The sequence below is a fragment of the Gigantopelta aegis genome, chromosome 12, assembly GCF_016097555.1.
Source record: "Gigantopelta aegis isolate Gae_Host chromosome 12, Gae_host_genome, whole genome shotgun sequence".
In the NCBI taxonomy this organism is placed as follows: domain Eukaryota; kingdom Metazoa; phylum Mollusca; class Gastropoda; order Neomphalida; family Peltospiridae; genus Gigantopelta; species Gigantopelta aegis.
The window spans coordinates 1,849,572-1,873,789 of NC_054710.1; the positions used below are offsets into that span (position 1 = coordinate 1,849,572).

At 39.3% G+C, this 24,218-nt stretch overlaps 1 protein-coding gene across 2 annotated transcripts in view; it reads right to left on the reverse strand.

Moving 5' to 3' along the window:
- LOC121386426 overlaps positions 1 to 23,000 on the reverse strand; it is a 34,719-nt gene extending 11,719 nt beyond the window's left edge. The window contains exon 1 of one of the 2 annotated variants that reach the window (XM_041517315.1): positions 22,771 to 23,000. In XM_041517315.1, the coding sequence (XP_041373249.1) occupies positions 22,771 to 22,837 (67 nt within the window). In that variant the 5' untranslated portion in view covers positions 22,838 to 23,000. Of the gene's footprint in view, positions 1 to 9,744; positions 9,788 to 22,770 lie in introns of those variants that run through there. The other variant, XM_041517317.1, reaches the window with a different exon arrangement.
- Between the last annotated feature and the right edge of the window lie 1,218 nt (positions 23,001 to 24,218).

Sequence of the window (24,218 nt, forward strand, 5' to 3'; positions counted from 1 at the left end):
CTGACCATCCATCATCTATCCACAGATCCCCATCCCTCCCTCTGACCATCCGTCATCTATCCACAGATCTCCATCCCTCCCTCTGACCATCCGTCATCTATCCACAGATCTCCATCCCTCCCTCTGACCATCCGTCATCTATCCACAGATCTCCATCCCTCCCTCTGACCATCCGTCATCTATCCACAGATCTCCATCCCTCCCACTGACCATCCGTCATCTATTCACATATCCACATCCCTCCCTCTGACCATCCGTCATCTATCCACAGATCTCCATCCCTCCCTCTGACCATCCGTCATCTATCCACAGATCTCCATCCCTCCCACTGACCATCCGTCATCTATCCACAGATCCCCATCCCTCCCTCTGACCATCCGTCATCTATCCACAGATCTCCATCCCTCCCTCTGACCATCCGTCATCTATCCACAGATCTCCATCCCTCCCTCTGACCATCCGTCATCTATCCACAGATCTCCATCCCTCCCACTGACCATCCATCATCTATTCACATATCCACATCCCTCCCTCTGACCATCCATCTATTCATCCTTTCTGTTTCAAACGTGGTCAACAGCCACTGTGAGTTGTTGACAACACTTCAATCAGTTACACGAATCGCCTTCCGCCTGTAACCAACCAGACACTGTTTGAGTGATTTACATAATTATCTCACATTCCTCGACGAGAATTAGTCTCATCCATAACGAAGGGCTGGGCGAAATATCTCGCCTGTCGCGGGTGTACAGTACAAACCATCCATATCCATTTCAATACACGAGGAGCGTGCGTGCGGTCACACTGTTGCTTCTGATGCGTGTGCGGCTTGCGGTTTGGGCACATACACCATTTATTAGCGGGTTTCCTCTCTAAGACTACATGTCAAAATTACCAAATGTTTGACATCCAATAGCCGATGATTAATAAATCAATGTGCTCTAGTGGTGTCGTTAAACAAAGCAAGAAACAAACTTTAACTGTAACTTTATATTTAAAAACAACAATAACCATAGTAACAACAATAACCATAGTAACAACAATAACCATAGTAACAAAAATACACTCTACAAAATAGTCAAGATACATTGTTTCAAAATATCTGCTCTAGTGGATTGGTTAAACAAAACAAACGTTATATACTTTTATTACTATAGTAGGATTAAATAGGTACGTAATATACAGAGAATTCTACATGTACAAGAGAGGCTGTTAGATACCATTTGTCAGTAAATAATTGTTTTAAAACTCTAAAACTTTTAAAATCTAACTTTGTTAAATTGTCCCATTGGGCTATTTCTCGTTTCGGGGCGAGACGTAGTCCAGTGGTAAAGCGCTCGCTTGATACGCGGTCGGCTTGGAATCGATCCCCGTCAGTGGGCCCATTGGGCTATTTCTCGATCCAGCCAATGCACCAGGTCTGGTACATCAAAGGCCGTGGTTTGTGCTATCCTGTCTGTGGGACTGTGCATACAAAAGATCCCTTTCTGCTAATCAAAAAGCGTAGCCCATGAAGTGGCGACAGCAGGTTTCCTCTGTCAATATCTGTGTGGTCCTTAACCATATGTCTGACGCCATATAACCGTAAATAAAATGTGTTGAGTGCGTCGTTAAATAAAACATTCCTTTCTTTGTTAACTTGTATAACACTAAGACTAGCACACAGTGATTTGCTAATCATAGTCTATTGGATGTCAAACATTTGGTCATTTTCAAATATAGCCTTAAAGAGGAAACCCGCAAGGGATATATATATATATATATATATATATATATATATATATATATATATATATATATATTATATATATATATGATATATATATATGTTATATCCCGCAGACAGGATAGCACATATTACGTCCTTTGATATAACAGTTGCGGTGTACTGGCTCGAGCGAGAAGTAGCCCAATGGGTCCACCGACGGGGATCGATCCCAAACCTACGGCACATCAAGCGAGCGCTTTACCACTGGCCTGCGTCCTGCACCTGAGTGTGTATCGAGATCTACGTATTGTTTGACTTTCCAATCGTAATATATCAGTATATCGATAATACCGAGATCTACGTATTGTTTGACTTTCCAATCGTAATATATCAGTATATCGATAATACCGAGATCTACGTATTGTTTGACTTTCCAATCGTAATATATCAGTATATCGATAATACCGCGCATCCACACTGTTTGACTTCCCAGTCGTAATATATCAGTATATCGATAATACCGCGTATCCACACTGGATAGGCGCCTCGTGACATATAAACAAAATTCTAAACTTTTCCATTCACATTTCCATACACAACCGGCGAAGGTGCCAAAAGATGGAAGGGGTGGGGGAACACATACACACACACACACACGCACGCACGCACGCACGCACACATATATTTATACATAATGTATGTATGTATGTATAAATACATGTATAAATATATAAAAACCATCGGCTGCTATAAAGTGGGGGCACAAGCTCGCCTTGCCCCCCCCCCCCCACCCCGCTTCCTACGCCAGTGCTACACTGTTGACAAATTATCTGACAAATATGGTAACCTCGTATGGTAATGTCGGTTGAAGACTATCAAAACAAATATACGATACCCTTTGTTTCAAACATACATAGTGCAACAAAGGTGACACAAGGCTTGACGTTTGACTGGTTAATATAAATCACACTGGTATCGTCTGAATTTGAAGACAAACCATTGTTATGACGTGTTTATTGCAACGATGTCAACGCTGTGATGTGGTTCCATAACACCAACTTAGTTCTCATTTTAATATAGTTAATATTATTTTAATAAACTGGAAAAGAAAGGAAATTAATTTTGACCTAAGCACATTTTAGATTGCTCGATATTACGGAATATGTGGTTATTTTGACACTTCGAGACAAACAGAGAGAGAGAGAGAGAGAGAGAGAGAGAGAGAGAGAGAGAGAGAGTGTGTGTGTGTGTGTATATATCTCTCTCTCTCTCTACTACTACTACTACTACTACAACATACTACTACTACTACTACTACTACTACTACTACTACTTCAAATTAAATTACAGGAATTTACTAGCCAGAAGAAAGAACATAATTTTTATCACAACAAACACTCTCATGTTTATCGACAATGGCAGTACCCACGTTGACGTTGACCCACTCAAACACTATTTGGGGTACGACTGCCGTTAGAGAGGGTTCGAAACCACACCTCTACTGTAATGGGATGAATGAATGTTTAACGATACCCTAGCACGACAAATTATATATTGGGTGTCAAACTATGGTAAATGGAAACATCAAATGATGAACATCATTAATCCGGGCGTAGAATGGAGCCACAACGTGGGCGGCACACACACACGCGCGCACATACACACACACATACATATATGTGTGTATATATATATATATATATATATATATATATATATATATATATATATATATATATTGTGACGGAACATGCTTTTTAATTGTGTTAAAGGGCCGTGTGCAGTTTAATTGCACTTAAGCCAGGTGGGCAACTTGTTACGTAATACTTCGCGCGATCGGGCATTCCAATATGCACTTAGTCCAGCTGTGGAGGCCATGTGGCGAGTAGTTACGTAATACCTCTGCGAGTGCGGTTTTTACAACCGTGATTTGGCGACCAAGGCGTCAGTAAGTCTGACGATCAGAGAGAAATATAGCGACTCTAGTAGAGGTGAAATATCAGATGATAGGGGGAGGTACCGCCTTGTACCCCCAGGCGAATTCTGATTTTATAATAAATAGCTAGTTTTTAGAGATATCGAGGAGAACCAGAATAGGAAGGCTCCCAGGGAACGTAGTCCGTTGGACTTCGGTAAATATTTTTATTTCTGCTCTGTGTATAACCTTGATGTGATTGATGTGACTTTAAATATTTTGATACTTATTATACCAATATTCTTTAGACAGTGTCTTCGGTCATTTGACGAAGTAAATCGTAGACTTTTTGTTCTAACATTATATGAGTATTTGGTAATATAAAGCTTAGCCAGTCATCCTAGAGGACCTAGGTAAACTGTAGGTTATTGTCTTTATTGTGATAGGTACCAGTATTAATTCTGTGTTACAAGATTACTGAAAGAGTAGTTAAGGGTTAATTAAAAATTAACCCGTTAGGAATAGAGCTGTAATTCCTTTATTAATTAAGTTCCCCAAGAAGCGTTTCTCAATTATCACACGTGTGGGTGTGGTGTAACGGTGAAGTGATTCGCATATTGTGTAACTAGACACCTAGAGATTAACTAATTAAGTGATGAGTTCTGGGTTGTTATTATTGTTGTTATTAATTAACTACTACGGCTGTACATTTGTCAGCGTAGGTTAATACAGATTCCAAAGTGTATTGTGTTTTGTTGTGTTTCTAGTGAGCTAAACGTGCTATAAATATATATACTTTATATCAGATCGTATCTCTGATCATACCTAGAGACGAGCCATACTAGGGTTTAACCGCCTGTTACAGAGAGATCTAATAGAGATACAGTTAGGAGAGATATTTTGATAATCGTGTTTTATTCAGTTACGGGAATTATAGAATTCCCGTGACATATATATATATATATATATATAAACCATCGCTGCGGCTACAACGTGAGGGGGGCTAAAGCCCCCCCCCCCCCCCCCCACACACACACACAAACACACACTTCCTACACCGGTGATTAATATAAAAATTCAAGATATTAGGGATACCGATAATTAATTATATTGGTAACTACTAATGGTTTAGCTAGTTTCGCAGATCGATATGGTTAGTGACTTATAGAATTGTTATTAATTTATTTATGTATTTATTTATTTATTATATTTTAAATTATATATTAGCCACGAAATTCATACAGATTTGAATCAAAAACATTTATACATTAACAACTCATTGGTACCCCCACCCCCAAGCAAATTACTTCGAATGGTATTTTTAATATGACTTCTAAAATTCTAACTTACTGAAGGATAGGTTGAGAACCCCCCACCCCAGCAAACTCCTCATCCCTTCTTTGATAGAACCCCTTACAATTATTCTGAATCCGATAGCTGCTGATCAAATACATGGTTAGGCAGGTCATATCAACGTCAAGGGGGCGGAGTTTTGCTCAGTCGGTGATCGCTTGAGGTGTCTGCGTTGCAGGATCGAACCACCTCGGTGGATCCATTAAACTGATTTTTAATTTCGACCAGTGCACAACAACTGGACAAAGGCCGTGGTATGTGCTTTCCTGTGTGTGGGAAAATGCATATAAAAGATCCCTTGCTGCATTAGGAAAAATGTAGCGGGTTTCCTCTGATGACTACGTGTCTGAATTACGGAATGTTTGACATTCAGTAGCTGATGATTAATTAATCAATGTGCTCCAGTGGTGTCGTTAAACAAAACAAACTGTTTTAGTATAAAGAAACTGCCCTCCTGAGCACCTGACCATGTGAATAGTAGCTACTACACACATTTTAATGTATATATTTTACTATATAAACAAACTGTTTTAGTGTAAAGAAACTGCCCTCCTGAGCACCTGACCATGTGAATAGTAGCTACTACACACATTTTAATGTATATATTTTACTATATAAACAAACTGTTTTAGTGTAAAGAAACTGCCCTCCTGAGCACCTGACCATGTGAATAGTAGCTACTACACACATTTTAATGTATATATTTTACTATATAAACAAACTGTTTTAGTGTAAAGAAACTGCCCTCCTGAGCACCTGACCATGTGAATAGTAGCTACTACACACATTTTAATGTATATATTTTACTATATAAACAAACTGTTTTAGTGTAAAGAAACTGCCCTCCTGAGCACCTGACCATGTGAATAGTAGCTACTACACACATTTTAATGTATATATTTTACTATATAAACAAACTGTTTTAGTATAAAGAAACTGCCCTCCTGAGCACCTGACCATGTGAATAGTAGCTACTACACACATTTTAATGTATATATTTTACTATATAAACAAACTGTTTTAGTGTAAAGAAACTGCCCTCCTGAGCACCTGACCATGTGAATAGTAGCTACTACACACATTTTAATGTATATATTTTACTATATAAACAAACTGTTTTAGTGTAAAGAAACTGCCCTCCTGAGCACCTGACCATGTGAATAGTAGCTACTACACACATTTTAATGTATATATTTTACTATATAAACAAACTGTTTTAGTGTAAAGAAACTGCCCTCCTGAGCACCTGACCATGTGAATAGTAGCTACTACACACATTTTAATGTATATATTTTACTATATAAACAAACTGTTTTAGTATAAAGAAACTGCCCTCCTGAGCACCTGACCATGTGAATAGTAGCTACTACACACATTTTAATGTATATATTTTACTATATAAACAAACTGTTTTAGTATAAAGAAACTGCCATCCTGAGCACCTGACCATGTGAATAGTAGCTACTACACACATTTTAATGTATATATTTTACTATATAAACAAACTGTTTTAGTATAAAGAAACTGCCATCCTGAGCACCTGACCATGTGAATAGTAGCTACTACACACATTTTAATGTATATATTTTACTATATAAACAAACTGTTTTAGTATAAAGAAACTGCCCTCCTGAGCACCTGACCATGTGAATAGTAGCTACTACACACATTTTAATGTATATATTTTACTATATAAACAAACTGTTTTAGTATAAAGAAACTGCCCTCCTGAGCACCTGACCATGTGAATAGTAGCTACTACACACATTTTAATGTATATATTTTACTATATAAACAAACTGTTTTAGTATAAAGAAACTGCCCTCCTGAGCACCTGACCATGTGAATAGTAGCTACTACACACATTTTAATGTATATATTTTACTATATAAACAAACTGTTTTAGTATAAAGAAACTGCCCTCCTGAGCACCTGACCATGTGAATAGTAGCTACTACACACATTTTAATGTATATATTTTACTATATAAACAAACTGTTTTAGTATAAAGAAACTGCCCTCCTGAGCACCTGACCATGTGAATAGTAGCTACTACACACATTTTAATGTATATATTTTACTATATAAACAAACTGTTTTAGTATAAAGAAACTGCCCTCCTGAGCACCTGACCATGTGAATAGTAGCTACTACACACATTTTAATGTATATATTTTACTATATAAACAAACTGTTTTAGTATAAAGAAACTGCCCTCCTGAGCACCTGACCATGTGAATAGTAGCTACTACACACATTTTAATGTATATATTTTACTATATAAACAAACTGTTTTAGTATAAAGAAACTGCCCTCCTGAGCACCTGACCATGTGAATAGTAGCTACTACACACATTTTAATGTATATATTTTACTATATAAACAAACTGTTTTAGTATAAAGAAACTGCCCTCCTGAGCACCTGACCATGTGAATAGTAGCTACTACACACATTTTAATGTATATATTTTACTATATAAACAAACTGTTTTAGTATAAAGAAACTGCCCTCCTGAGCACCTGACCATGTGAATAGTAGCTACTACACACATTTTAATGTATATATTTTACTATATAAACAAACTGTTTTAGTGTAAAGAAACTGCCCTCCTGAGCACCTGACCATGTGAATAGTAGCTACTACACACATTTTAATGTATATATTTTACTATATAAACAAACTGTTTTAGTATAAAGAAACTGCCCTCCTGAGCACCTGACCATGTGAATAGTAGCTACTACACACATTTTAATGTATATATTTTACTATATAAACAAACTGTTTTAGTGTAAAGAAACTGCCCTCCTGAGCACCTGACCATGTGAATAGTAGCTACTACACACATTTTAATGTATATATTTTACTATATAAACAAACTGTTTTAGTATAAAGAAACTGCCCTCCTGAGCACCTGACCATGTGAATAGTAGCTACTACACACATTTTAATGTATATATTTTACTATATAAACAAACTGTTTTAGTGTAAAGAAACTGCCCTCCTGAGCACCTGACCATGTGAATAGTAGCTACTACACACATTTTAATGTATATATTTTACTATATAAACAAACTGTTTTAGTATAAAGAAACTGCCCTCCTGAGCACCTGACCATGTGAATAGTAGCTACTACACACATTTTAATGTATATATTTTACTATATAAACAAACTGTTTTAGTATAAAGAAACTGCCCTCCTGAGCACCTGACCATGTGAATAGTAGCTACTACACACATTTTAATGTATATATTTTACTATATAAACAAACTGTTTTAGTATAAAGAAACTGCCCTCCTGAGCACCTGACCATGTGAATAGTAGCTACTACACACATTTTAATGTATATATTTTACTATATAAACAAACTGTTTTAGTGTAAAGAAACTGCCCTCCTGAGCACCTGACCATGTGAATAGTAGCTACTACACACATTTTAATGTATATATTTTACTATATAAACAAACTGTTTTAGTGTAAAGAAACTGCCCTCCTGAGCACCTGACCATGTGAATAGTAGCTACTACACACATTTTAATGTATATATTTTACTATATAAACAAACTGTTTTAGTGTAAAGAAACTGCCCTCCTGAGCACCTGACCATGTGAATAGTAGCTACTACACACATTTTAATGTATATATTTTACTATATAAACAAACTGTTTTAGTGTAAAGAAACTGCCCTCCTGAGCACCTGACCATGTGAATAGTAGCTACTACACACATTTTAATGTATATATTTTACTATATAAACAAACTGTTTTAGTGTAAAGAAACTGCCCTCCTGAGCACCTGACCATGTGAATAGTAGCTACTACACACATTTTAATGTATATATTTTACTATATAAACAAACTGTTTTAGTATAAAGAAACTGCCCTCCTGAGCACCTGACCATGTGAATAGTAGCTACTACACACATTTTAATGTATATATTTTACTATATAAACAAACTGTTTTAGTATAAAGAAACTGCCCTCCTGAGCACCTGACCATGTGAATAGTAGCTACTACACACATTTTAATGTATATATTTTACTATATAAACAAACTGTTTTAGTATAAAGAAACTGCCCTCCTGAGCACCTGACCATGTGAATAGTAGCTACTACACACATTTTAATGTATATATTTTACTATATAAACAAACTGTTTTAGTATAAAGAAACTGCCCTCCTGAGCACCTGACCATGTGAATAGTAGCTACTACACACATTTTAATGTATATATTTTACTATATAAACAAACTGTTTTAGTATAAAGAAACTGCCCTCCTGAGCACCTGACCATGTGAATAGTAGCTACTACACACATTTTAATGTATATATTTTACTATATAAACAAACTGTTTTAGTATAAAGAAACTGCCCTCCTGAGCACCTGACCATGTGAATAGTAGCTACTACACACATTTTAATGTATATATTTTACTATATAAACAAACTGTTTTAGTATAAAGAAACTGCCCTCCTGAGCACCTGACCATGTGAATAGTAGCTACTACACACATTTTAATGTATATATTTTACTATATAAAGAAACTGCCCTCCTGAGCACCTGACCATGTGAATAGTAGCTACTACACACATTTTAATGTATATATTTTACTATATAAACAAATGGTGCTATGCATCACAAAAATAAGAAAAAAGAAAAGAAAAAAAACTAAACTTTAAAAAAAACCTAAAAAAAGAACAACAACAATTATTTCACTTAACGTATTTCGATGTAGTGTCGGTCTTCTAAATTTTAGAAATATTTGGTACCGTACTTTTTTCCACTTCTACTTTCCATTTTGCTTTATAGGCTTGCAGGAGATGTGCCTAAAAAGTGCTCTAAAAATGGCCGATGTGGCAACTATCGCACCACCAGCGCATTTCAGTTTGTTTTTAAAGTATGGGTCCTGACTAACTCCTGGGTAAAAATTACATCACTGGCTGCTAGTGACTGTGACGTCAGACGCTGTTCCCAATGTCAACATTCTAAACGTATTTTTACCTACGTGTTAACAGATATTCTAGAATACGATGGCCCGAACCAGTGTTTTTTAGGGTCCGGCCACCAAGTCAGTGTAGTAGGCCTTCTAATCATAAAGAGGGGGAAGCAAATTTATGTCTCGTTTGCTATGACGTCACCAACAAAACAAAGTGCTGACATATGTCTATCCGTAATAGTGACGGTGTGGTGGGGAAAACGCTTTTTCATTTCAACTTATTTTCGTGCTTGTATCCAATTAAAGTTCAAACACGCTGTCCTGGGCACACACACCTCCGCTATCCTGGTTGTCTGTTCAGCACAGAGTGTTAGTTGTTAGTGGTTAATGAGAGAGTATTTCATGTAACGGTCTTAGACCCACCCACTGAGTCGTTAATAAAACTCACTATGGGTGGCAGCCGGTAGCTGGATGCGAACTCAGTACCTACCAGTCTTACGTCCGATGGCTCAACCACCACACCACCGATTATTATCTCCCTTCCTAGCTGCTTTGTGTTGCATAACTGCCTAAGTCAGTGACCAGCTAAATAAGTATCAAGCAAGTCTGCTTATCTTAGTTGAGCGGCTATCCAGGATGCAGGAAATTTAAATGAGTTGACGCGTTTGTCCGCAACTAAGGTACAGATCCTTTATACAGCGTTCGCCAGAAAGCATATCTAACAGTAAGCATTCACTGTATGTATGTATGTATGTATGTATGTATGTAAGTATGTATGTATGTGTTGTATGTATGTATGCGTTGTATGTGTTGTATGAGTGTATGTGTTGTATACTACTCAAAAGAATTTAAGGGTCAGACGATATTTTCGACATTATTTTCTGAATGTCAATTATATTAGCTAGACCATAATGTCACGCATGGTATTGTTCCATTTTGACGAAAGTGGGTCTAAGCAACCCATAAATGAATTAAAATCCACTGTCATTGACACTGTCGACTAGTTCTAATGGCGAAAACATGCTTACATTTGCAGGTCTGCTAAGTGCCCATAACTTGCTTTTTTACAAAGCGCTTCATTTGCACGCTTTGCATGTGTATTCCATGTTCCCAATGCTGAATTTCCTATAATTGGAGCTTGCGTTCGTGTACGGTGCACACTCCAAATTCGACAATGGTACGACGTCAACTGACTATCGAAGATCGAGGAAGGGCTATTGATTGGCTTCAGGATGGCAATACGCAAAGAAATGTTGCTCTGAGACTTGGTGTCAGTCAGAGTGTCGTTGGCCGACTGTGGCAACGGTACCAAGCAACGAATTCTGTTCGAAATCGTCCACGTTCGGGAAGACCCCGAAGCACAACAAATAGAGAGGACTGCTACATTACCAATATGGCTCTACGTCAACGCACAACCACTGCACGCCGATTACGTGACAATCTGCGGACTGCGACTGGAACTCGAGTGTCTGATCAAACCATACGCAATCGTCTGAGAGCCAATAATCTACGCTGCCGTGGCCAGGCTGTTCGACCACCACTCCTACCACGTCACAGAACGGCCAGACGTCACTGGTGCACCTTCATCTGCGGTGGCAACGTGTTCAGTGGGGTCGAGTGATGTTCACTGATGAGTCCAGGTTTAGTCTCCAGTTCAACGACGGTCGGGTTCGTGTCTACAGACGTCCTGGGGAGCGTTTCGCTGACGTTAACGTTAGACAACGTCACCGGTTCGGTGGTGGCAGCGTCATGGTGTGGGGCGGCATCTCTATCCATCACAGGACCCCCCTCTATGTGGTGGATGGCAATCTGAATGGAATCCGCTATCTGAATGAGATTATCCGGCCGTTGGTTCTCCCAGGCCATCAGCAGATTGGCGGCGGGGCAGTTCTGCAGGATGACAATGCCAGACCCCACTGCGCCAGGGTGGTAACGGACTTTCTCAGACAACAAGGTATCGCCAGGATGGATTGGCCAGCATATTCGCCTGACTTGGCCCCAATAGAGCACGCCTGGGACGAATTAGGCAGGAGAGTTCGGGATAACCATGCCCCTCCGGCCAACCTTCATGATCTGGGTCAACTTCTTATGGCAGAGTGGCAGGCCATTCCCCAAGACTTCTTCAGACGTCTGATCAACAGCATGAGGCAACGATGTGTCGAGTGTATTCGCGCCAGGGGTGGATTCACACACTATTAAACGAATGTTCTAATGTGTAAAATCCATGTTTGCCAACCTTCAACTTTGACAGCATGTCATGTGACTTTCTTGTATACAGTGACGTTTATTTGTGTTTTTTTGTAAATATGGAACAGTAAATTAAATTTTTGGTGTAGTTTACATCATCAATCTAATACACTCTGAAACTTATTTGGTTATAAATTTTTGACCCTTAAATTCTTTTGAGTAGTATATGTCTGTATGTATGCATTGCATGTGTGTATGTGTTGTATGTGTGTATGTGTTGTATTGTATGTATGTATGTATGTATGTATGTATATATGTATGTATGTATGCGTTGTATGTGTTGTATGACTGTATGTGTTGTATGTGTGTATGTATGCATTGCATGTGTGTATGTATTGTATGTGGATATGTGTTGTATGTGTTGTATTGTGTGTATGTATGTATGTGTTGTATGTATGTATGTATGTATGTGTTGTATATGTTGTATGTGTGTATGTGTTGTATGCAAACTTAATGACATATTCATTAGGTTGATTTAACATTTAACAAACTTCAGTTATTGGATTTGAGAGACAAGACATTTAGTTATAGCCCTCTCTCTCTCTCTCTCTCTCTCTCTCTCTCTCTCTCTCTCTCTCTCTCTCTCTCTCTCTATATATATATATATATATATATATATATATTTGTCTGTCTGTCTGACTGTCTGTCTCTCTCTCTCTCTCTCTCTCTCTCTCTCTCTCTCTCTCTCTCTCTCTCTCTCTCAACCGTGCAATGCTGTATGCAATGCTGTGTAATAGCAAGTTTGTTTCAAAGTGCACTACATTACTGTCCTGATGAAAGCAAATAAGGGGACACATGTTTTAATATACTGAACGCCGGACGAAACTTATACACTCTGAAAATGCCATATTTTCTCATATACTCTACACGTTTTGTAGATGTGAATCGAACACATTCTTTCAATAGCATCGCCAAACAAAAGTTATACACTTTTTAAAATGCCATATTTTCTCAAATACTTATACATATTTCTACAATTTTATCATCTTCATAAATCAAGGCTTATATTCGTTCCTCGTATTCAGCCTTGATACATGTCGTCAAGAAATCGTGCCACAAAATGCTTAAATTTCATTGGACGCGATGAGATCTGATTGCAACGAATCGCAACGCTCCTTATAGATTCCCTTGTTATTGTAAACAAAGATGACAGCGCCAGCGTCCGGCGGTTAATTTTTTTATATTGCTTTCAAGATTGTCACATGTTACCGATGCTGTGATTGGTCAGCGATGTCATCGTGTAAAGGACATAATCGGTGTTACAAATTTTCTTCCAATAGAGGGCGCTAGTAGTGGATATCAGTAATCTCGACTACATGTATCAAGGCTGAATACGAGGAACGAATATTAGCCTTGATTTATGAAGATGCAATTTTATATACGTGAATAAGATCACTAAACAAACGTTGCAGTATCACGGAACAGTGTGGAAAACTGGTGAAACGCAATACACACGTACACGATTAGACTGGTGAAACACAATACACACGTACACGATTAGACTGGTGAAGCGCAATACACACGTACACGATTACACTGGTGAAACGCAATACACACGTACACGATAGACTGGTGAAACGCAATACACACGTACACGATTACACTGGTGAAACGCAATACACACGTAAACGATTAGACTGGTGAAACGCAATACACACGTACACGATTAGACTGGTGAAGCACAATACACACGTACACGATTAAACTGGTGAAACGCAATACACACGTACACGATTAGACTGGTGAAACGCAATACACACGTACACGATTAGACTGGTGAAACGCAATACACACGTACACGATTAGACTGGTGAAACGCAATACACACGTACACGATTAGACTGGTGAAGCACAATACACACGTACACGATTAGACTGGTGAAACACAATACACACGTACACGATTACACTGGTGAAACGCAATACACACGTACACGATTAGACTGGTGAAGCACAATACACACGTACACGATTAGACTGGTGAAGCGCAATACACACGTACACGATTAGACTGGTGAAACGCAATACACACGTACACGATTAAACTGGTGAAACACAATACACACGTACACTATTAGACTGGTGAAGCGCAATACACGCGTACACGATTAGACTGGTGAAGCGCAATACACACGTACACGATTAAACTGAAGTAGGCACGTCAAGAGTGGCTACTTCATATTGAATCAATCGAATCAATCAATGAGTGATAGCCATTAAAAAAAGGTTGAAAAACACATCCGATATTGAAATGGATTCAATGGCCAAGCTCAATCAAGTTGAAGGAAAATACGCAATAGGCATGCATAAATTTATTTCGAGCGTCATATCAGTGCATACACGGTATTTTAGTTGTTTATTAGGTATAATATATGTTTCTTACACACCCGTTGGTGAGAACATCATGCGTTTATTTTGATAACACATAGTTGTTTACACACGTACGTCTGTTAACAATTTCAAGAAATGCGTTTGGCTGCTCCTAGGTGATGACCAGGTCACCAATGTCATGCATCCGATGAAAAACAACACGGTGGAAATAGATTACACTGTGACGTATAGTTAACCTGATCATCATTTGATGGTTGTACATGATTTTTAGTCGAAAAAGATGTTAAAAATTGCTTAAAATCTGGTTTGTGGGGATATGTAAAAAATAGAATAATACATTCGTGTCCGCTAGATACCATTCATGTCACAACTCGTTGTTTAAAAACGTATCCAACTCGCTTTCGCTCGTTATATTCATTTTAAAACAACTCGTTGTGAGATAAATAGTATCTAATGGCCACTCATGTATTATTCTCTGTGTATGTTTGACGATTTAAATGTATTTTTAGTCTCATATCTCCATGACGAGTGGCCTTTAATATGAATAATTTATATTACTGTGCAATATACACATAGACCTATTTAAGAAAACAACAACACATGATAATAAAATACATAAGCAATATTCTTATTAAACAAGATAAATGTATAAACTTGTATCTCTCCAGCCCATCAAATATTAGCATAACTGCTGTCAATAAAAAAAAAATATAATTCAAAGAACATAGTACTAGTAGCAGGATTCAGGGTGACCCCATTCCTCCCTCCCCCTCCCCCCCCACCACACACACACTTGAGGACGAAAATGTACGGGATTTTGCAAATGATTGTGTTAAAATACAGTACGCTCGGTTTGTAATGTAAAATTTGAAAAACAAAATGTACCGTGATTAAAATATGCTAATTACCAGACGCTTTTTAAATTAAAAAAAAAAAAATCATCTTTTTTTTCTATTCACAACAAGGAACCTGTTATGCTGGTCACACATTCACTCCTTTCCAGTCTATACCCGACTCTCACTTCAGAGAAAATCAAAGATCTGGAGGTTTTGTTGTTGTTGTTGTTATTTTTGTTGTTGTTACTAGGTTGCTTGTTTGTTGGGGTTTTTTCTTCTTCTATCATTGTTGTGCTCTCTCTCTCGCTCTCTCTCTCTCTCTCTCTCTCTCTCTCTCTCTCTCTCTCTCTCTCTCTCTCTCTCTCTCTCTCTCTCTCTCTCTCTCTCTGTCTGTCTATCTATTCCCTCTCTATTATCCTTTTCTCTCTTGCTCGTTCTACTCTTTTGTACATGTGAAGCTAACACATTCTTTGAATAAGATCGCCTAACAAAAGTTGCAGTCATTCATAGGGTCTCCTCGAGCACTCGGGCACGAGTCGAGTCTACCAACACTCTAGTCAGTTCCCATGACTTGTGTACCCATGCAAGGCTATGAGTCATGGAGGAAAAAAACCCGTTTGTTGTGTTTAACGACACCACTAGAGCGCATCGGTTAATTAATCATCGGTTATTGGATGTCAAACATTTGGTAATTCTGACTCGCTGTCATCAAAAGAAACCCGCTACATTTTATTTTTTTTGTAATGCAGCAAGGAATCTTTTATATGTACTTTCCCACAGACAGGAAAACATATACCACGGCCTTTGACCATGGAGCAAACACAAAAGTCGAATGTGTTGAATGCAATACAGTGGCTTGATTCGGCATCTGGTTTTGCACAATAAGCAGGTTCACGATGAAATTGAAGTATGCACATGGCGACTTCATACTGAATCACCGAGACAATCGATGAATGGTAGTCATTAACAAAAACTTGAAAAAACATATCGGGTATTGAAAAGTGTTAAATGACTCAGCTCAATCAAATCCAAAGTAAATACACAATAGGTATGCATAAATGTGCATTCATTTGAAGCGTCATATCAGTCCAAACACAGTGTATATAGAGGGGGGTGAGACATACCCAACAACCAGCACCCTCCCAGCATTGCAAAGAGCGCTACAACTTGAATAACAAACTTTACCAGAAAATGTGGTCAGTGGCGTAGCGATGGGGGGGGGGGGGGGGGCACGGGTCCATCCCCCCCTCCTCAAACCTTTTTGTTTGTTTTTACTGTATTAAATTTTATAATATGGATTGGCCCCCACCCCAATATAAAATTCTGGCTACGCCACTGATTTTGGTTCATCGTTTACATTAATTCCACATGGCGATATTTATAAGTTATAGAAAGTTAAAAAAAAGAACGACACTACTAGAGCACATTGATTAATTAATATGGATGTCATACATTTGTTAATTCTGACAGTCCCGCCAGAAAATATTAAATGCAAAACATAATAAATACATCATTTATAAACTTGTATTTTTCCAGCCCATTCAAATATTAGTAAAACTGCTCGACAGAATATATATATATATATATATATATACATATATATATATATATATATATATATATATATATATATATATATATATATACTTTCAAAGAACATGGTCACTTTTAGCAGGATATTAACACCCGCCCCTCCCCCACTTGAGGTTGAAAATGTACGGATATAAAATTTGACAAAATATCTACCGTAATTAAAATATGTTAAGTAGCAGTAGCCGTTAAATAAAACATTTCTTTCTTCTGTGTTTGTCTATTAACAACAAGGAATCTGTTATGCTGGCCACTAGTACTGGTCACACATCCACCCATTTACTTTCTCACAGTCTATACCCGTCTCTCCCTTCAGTGAAAATTAAACGTCTGTTGTTGTTGTTGTTGTTGCTGTTACTGGTGTTGTTGTTTTTTGTTTATTTGTATTTTTGTTTTTATCTCTCACTGTTGTACTCTCTCTCTCTCTGTCTCTCTCTATCTCTCTCTCTCTCTCTTTCTGTCTGTTTCTTTCGTTGTTTCTCTCCCCTCCCCCCCCCCCTCTCTCTCTCTCTCTCCCTCCCCCCTCCCCTCCCTCTCTCTTTCTCTCTCTGTCTTTGTCTCTATCGGTCGACCCCCTATGTGTCTCTAATTCACTCTAATCAGACGAGATCATACATAAATAGAGATAAAATTGTTCCGTCTATTACACATACACAATCTACGTGTATAACATCTTGATAATTCTTACATGACGATAGATTAACAGCGAAAGGTTTACTGAAAGGTCGTGACACACAAAGCCGTCACACAATACTACATGTACGTAACGCGTAGTGCAAAATAAATGCCCAGAATGGGCAGAAACTCCAGCCAGGACCCGAACACCCGTGGTTACCGGCCTTGGTGATGTAGTGAGTATGCTATTGAACTTAAGGCTGGTAGGCACTGGGTTCGCATCCCGGTACCAGCTCCCGCCCAAAGCCAGTTTATCGACTCAATGGGTAGGTGTAAGGCAACTACACCGACTTCTCTCTCACTAACCACTAACCCAATGTTCTGGACAGACAGTCCAAATAGCTGAGCTGTGTGCCCAGGATTGCGTGCTTGAACTTTAATTGGATATAAGCACGGAAATAAGCTGAAATGTATGAATGTTACAAAAAATGGAAAGAAAAAAATGAATGAATGAATGAACGAACGAACGAAAAACAAATAAAACTTTAATCGGACATAAGCACTAAATTAAGCATAAATGAAATGAAAATGAAAATTAAATGCGCGTGGTTATGCGCACGGGAGTTCGGGACCTGTAATGTTAAACTGAGGCCGATTTCATATGTCTAGGTTATCGGTGGGTTTTGGAAACATGGTTTAAACCTAGGTTAAAGCCTGGGTCATGTTTACTGTGCATTTCACATGTCTGGTTTTCAGTAATCCTAGTTTAACACTGGGTTACAATTGTATTGCTTGTTCAAACCTGCCCTCGAGGTGGTTTTTCGCTGGGTTTGCTCAATGTAACTTTTCTTCATGGATAATTTCGGCAGCAAAATCGTGTTCTACGTCAGTATTGCAGAGCCATGAAATGTGAACGTATTCTACGGAAGCGAATACAGGGTGGGGGTGGGTGGGGTGGGGGATTCGAACCCTTCCCCCTTTAGACAAAATGCCCTTTTGACTTCTTTTTTTTTCTTTCTTTTTTTTAGCACGGCTGTATAATTATACTCAAAAGAATTTAAGGGTCAGACGATATTTTCGACATTATTTTCTGAATGTCAATTATATTAACTAGACCATAATGTCACGCATGGTATTGTTCCATTTTGACGAAAGTGGGTCTAAGCAACCCATAAATGAATTAAAATCCACTGTCATTGACACTGTCGACTAGTTCTAATGGCGAAAACATGCTTACATTTGCACGTAAATTAGGGCGAAAGCGAAAGGTCTGCTAAGTGCCCATAACTTGCTTTTTCACAAAGCGCTTCATTTGCACGCTTTGCACGTGTATTCCATGTTCCCAATGCTGAATTTCCGTATAATTGGAGCTTGCGTTTGTGTACGGTGCACACTCCAAATTCGACAATGGGACGATTTCAACTGACTATCGAAGATCGAGGAAGGGCTATTGCTTGGCTTCAGGATGGCAATACGCAAAGAAATGTTGCTCTGAGACTTGGTGTCAGTCAGAGTGTCGTTGGCCGACTGTCGCAACGGTACTAAGCAACGAATTCTGTTCGAAATCGTCCACGTTCGGGAAGACCCCCGAAACACTACAAATAGAGAGGACTGCTACATCACCAATATGGCTCTACGTCAACGCACAACCACTGCACGCCGAGTACGTGACAATCTGCGGACTGCGACTGGAACTCGAGTGTCTGATCAAACCATACGCAATCGTCTGAGAGCCAATAATCTACGCTGCCGTGGCCAGGCTGTTCGACCACCACTCCTACCACGTCACAGAACGGCCAGACGTCACTGGTGCACGCTTCATCTGCGGTGGCAACGTGTTCAGTGGGGTGAGTGATGTTCACTGACGAGTCCAGGTTTAGTCTCCAGTTCAACGACGGTCGGGTTCGTGTCTACAGACGTCCTGGGGAGCGCTTCGCTGACGTTAACGTTAGACAACGTCACCGGTTCGGTGGTGGCAGCGTCATGGAGTGGGGCGGCATCTCTATCCACCACAGGACCCCCCCCCCCCCCCCCATGTGGTGGATGGCAATCTGAATGGAATCCGCTATCTGAATGAGATTATCCGGCCGTTGGTTCTCTCAGGCCTTCAGCAGATTGGCGGCGGGGCAGTTCTGCAGGATGACAATGCCAGACCCCACCGCGCCAGGGTGTTAACGGACTTTCTCAGACAAGATGGATTGGCCAGCATATTCGCCTGACTTGGCCCCAATAGAGCACGCCTGGGACGAATTAGGCAGGAGAGTTCGGGATAACCATGCCCCTCCGGCCAACCTTCATGATCTGGGTCAACTTCTTATGGCAGAGTGGCAGGCCATTCCCCAAGAGTTCTTCAGACGTCTGATCAACAGCATGAGGCAACGATGTGTCGAGTGTATCCGCGCCAGGGGTGGATTCACACACTATTAAACGAATGTTCTAATGTGTAAAATCCATGTTTGACAACCTTCAACTTTGACAGCATGTCATGTGACTTTCTTGTATACAGTGACGTTTATTTGTGTTTTTTTGTAAATATGGAACAATAAATAAAAAATTTGGTGTAGTTTACATCATCAATCTAATACACTCTGAAACTTATTTGGTTATAAATGTTTGACCCTTAAATTCTTTTGAGTAGTATATAGATCCACCCCTTCACCATGTTCGTGGCGAACGAACAAGAAAGCGCCTTATATATATAGAGAGAGTATGATAAATGAGATACCAGTTATCTAATTTATGTCCCGTGTCAAATAAGTTTTAGTTTTTAGTTATCGCGAGCTTTAGCGAGTGACAATTGAAAAGTATTTCACTCGGAACATACATTTGATAATAACTGGTACCGAGTTTGCTATTATATTTATTATCCCAACTATATTTTCTCTAAACGCCTTTATTTTAGACGCACATGCACGTACATGTAGGCTATAGAAACAATGTAAACCACTTTACACACTTTTCTGGGTATTGCTATAACTTTGCATTTTAATCACTTTCACAGATAATTTTCAAAAACAAAAGTTATCATTATTCTGCTAAAAATATAAATAATGATTTGCGTTAAAATGACATTTTGTTATAAATTTATCATTAAAACAATCGTGAACGCAAACTCATCAAAGTACATGACGTCATTTTGTGTGTTTGCCAAACCGTGATGATGTTGTATTTAGTACCACAAAGTCATGGTTTGTAAGCGTCAAATCATTCAGTAATATTGTACGTCACACCACTGCAGAATATTTCTCATTGAGAAAATATGGAAACTATTTTCCCTGTTATGAGTGGTCACTGGGGTAATAAATATAGTTATTTACTAAATTAGTAAAAGTAAGCATTTTCTACATGGTGTATGAACTGCACGAAAACATTGGAAGTTGATCGGTTACCACCGGTATCAAAGCAATAAACATTATGTTAGAATTAAAGGGAAACGCCAATAACAAAACGTTTATTCATATTTGCATCATTACCAACAGCTATGTAGGGTTCTGTAAGCATTTGACATGGATTATAACTAATATTGTGAGTAAAATGATGGAAATACATGATGAAACGTTTTCAGGCCAGCTAATTTTGCCCAAGTATGGCCATAATTTTTGACAGAATGTAAAGGTTTGCTCCACATTGGGGGGGGGGGGGGGGGAGAGGAAGTAGCTAATCCCCCATCTCGAACGCGAATGCTAGTAATATACCGGTAACGAGTTTCAACTACAAAGTGATGAAATGTAAGCTATTCCTCGCTTATGTCCCTTTCCAAATCTGCGGGTAACCCATGTAAAAAGCGTGCTTTTGTAACACTGGTAAAACACACACATGTGAAATGCACCACGGGTGTATGTCTTGGTCAAGTTTTTCAGCGTTTTACGTAAACCAGTGTTAAACCTAGGTTTTGATATAACCCGGTGTTTCGAAACCCAGACATATGAAATCGGTCCATTGTGTGCGATGTCGGAGATATTACGTTTTTTAAGCACGGGTCCAGGATGGAGTTTATGGGTGGGTGTTTACTTAGTACCACTCGATGGAACGCGTCATACTTCTGTGTCAATATATACAACACAGCGGCATGGCTCGTTCCGTCGAGTGGTACTAATTAAAAGCACCCATAAACTCCAACCAGGACCCGAATTCGAACGGCCATGTTTAGGTGTACTATGAAGGCGACGTATGTAAGATTTAAATACATGGTTCAGGGGCAGCTACCGGATGTTTCTAGTGGGGGCGGTGCAACGTCACAAAATGGCACACTTATGGTGATTCAGCGTAAACAGACATGTGCATTATATTAGTATGGAGGAGTCTCACGGTACATTGCAGCTCTGGGGAGGAGGTACGAACCACGGCACCCTACAGTGGCGGATTAAAGGGGGGGGGGGGCGGGCCCCTCCTAAATTTTGCTCCAGTTAACAAAAATGTGTTTTTAATTTTTCACTTAGGTTTCTCCGAGGAATCCCTTCGAGAACGTTTGTCACCCCCCCCACACACACACACACACACACTTCCCACCCCTAAATGGATTTTCTAAATCCGCCACTGCCACAGTCTTAGAGAAGACACCCACAACATTTATCCATTAGTAACAAATAATCTTTTATAAGCACCACCCCACAGACAGGGTAGCACATACCATGGCCTTTGATATACCAGTATGGCACTGGTTAGAATTGGAAAAATAATACATCCAATCACAGGTTCGATCCTATGATGTAAACGTATCAGGATAGCGCTCTACCAACTGTTTTCTCGTTCCAACCAGTGCACAACAGCCGTGGTATGTGCTTTCCTGTCTGTGGGAAAGTGCATATATAAAATATCCCTTACTACTAATGGAAAAATGTAGCGGGTTTCCTCTCTAAGACTCTATGTAAGAGTTACCAAATGTTTGACATCCAACAGACGATGATTAATCAATGGCAGCTCCAGAAAATCCATTTGGGGGGGGGGGGGGGGGTCCCAATGACATGAGGTGGAATGCCTAGGGAACTTTGCGGGAGGTTTGGATGGGGATCGTAAAAAAATGAAAATTAATATATAATAAAATTATAACTATCGCAAAATTTAGCCCCTGCCCCACCCCCAGATCCGCCTCTGTTAATTAAGCAATGTGCTCTAGTGGTGTCGTTAAACAAAAACAAAGAAAATCTACCGTGTCATATCCTGCCTATATACAGGATGTATGCCGATTACTTATATATACCGTATATCACCACTTTGAACATACTAAACTTAGCACTCACGTTTCTCTTTCTTCTCGGACACACTCTTCTTTAGCCCGAACAGTTTTAAGAATCCCTTGAATGGCATATTAAATCTGTAGCAGACATAAACGACGGACGTGAGTGATTATTATCCGTATTGTCGTTGTTATTGTTGACGTCTTTACATTTCCACTGTACACTGTCGGGTCGCAACTTAGGTCGATTGGGCGGTCGTTACTTCCTTGTTCGTGTTCTAAGTGTGTGTGTGTGTGTCGACGTCACGGGTTGTGGTGTTTATCACACAAACGTACATGCCTATTCACTTGTTACTCACCCCGGCCTCCGTGCTGCTGTGGTTAAGCCATCGGACGTAAGGCTGGTAGGTACAGGGGTTCGCTTCCCGGTACCTGCCCACACCCTGAGCGAGGTGGGTTTTTTTTTAATGACTCAGTGGGTTAGGTGTAAGACCTCTATACCCTCTTCTCTCACACTAACCACTAACAGCTAACTCACTGTCCTGGACAGACAGCCAAGATAGCTGAGGTGTGTGCCCATGACAGCGTGCTTGAACGTTAATTGGATATAAACACGGAAATAAGTTGAAATGAATGTTACTCACAGGCGCATGATTAAATTTAAAAAATGGAAAGAAAAAAGAACAAGAATGAATGAAAGAAAGACAAATAATTCAGTCTTCTGAGTTCTAGTCAGACTTTAGTGTTAGAAAGGAAACCCGCTACATTTTTCCATTAGTAGCAAGGGATCCATCATATATGCACACTCCTACAGACAGGATAGCACATACTACGGTCTTTAATATACCAGTCGTGGTGCACTGGCTGGAACGAGAAATAGCCCAATAGGACCACAGACTGGGATCGATCCCAGAACGACCGCTCATCGCGCCAGCGCTTCCATAGGCCTACATACCTCACTCCTTTTTTTCACCACCTCTGTATTTATTACAGTTTTAGTAAACTCACATATTATCGCTATAGGCTATTGATCAACAGCTATTATGCCACTGACCTTCGTACAGCATAATTTTCTTTGTGAAATGTGGGATGTGCTATCCCCTGAGCCTCTGAGGGATGGGTATATAATTATGCCAGAATATGTTTGACATTTTTGCATTAGTAGCAAGGAATCTTTTATATGCACCATCAGGACAGAGTAACACATACCACGGCCGTAGATGTATCAGTCGTGGTGCACTGGCTGGAACAAAAATGGCCCAATGGGCCCACCGTCGGGGATCGACCCTAGACCGACTGCGCATCAAGCGAGCTCTTTACCACTGGTTAACATCCCGCCCCACCAAACCCAGGACTGTCCATTTAAATCGAGAATTGTAGCCTAATATACTGAACATATTAAACTTACCTACCCAACAGTTAGGCCAAACTGAATGTGAAATTCAGTAAAACTGCGTTTGAAATCAATCTAGCGATACGAGTAAGCGGTGATATATACTAGTATACAAATAT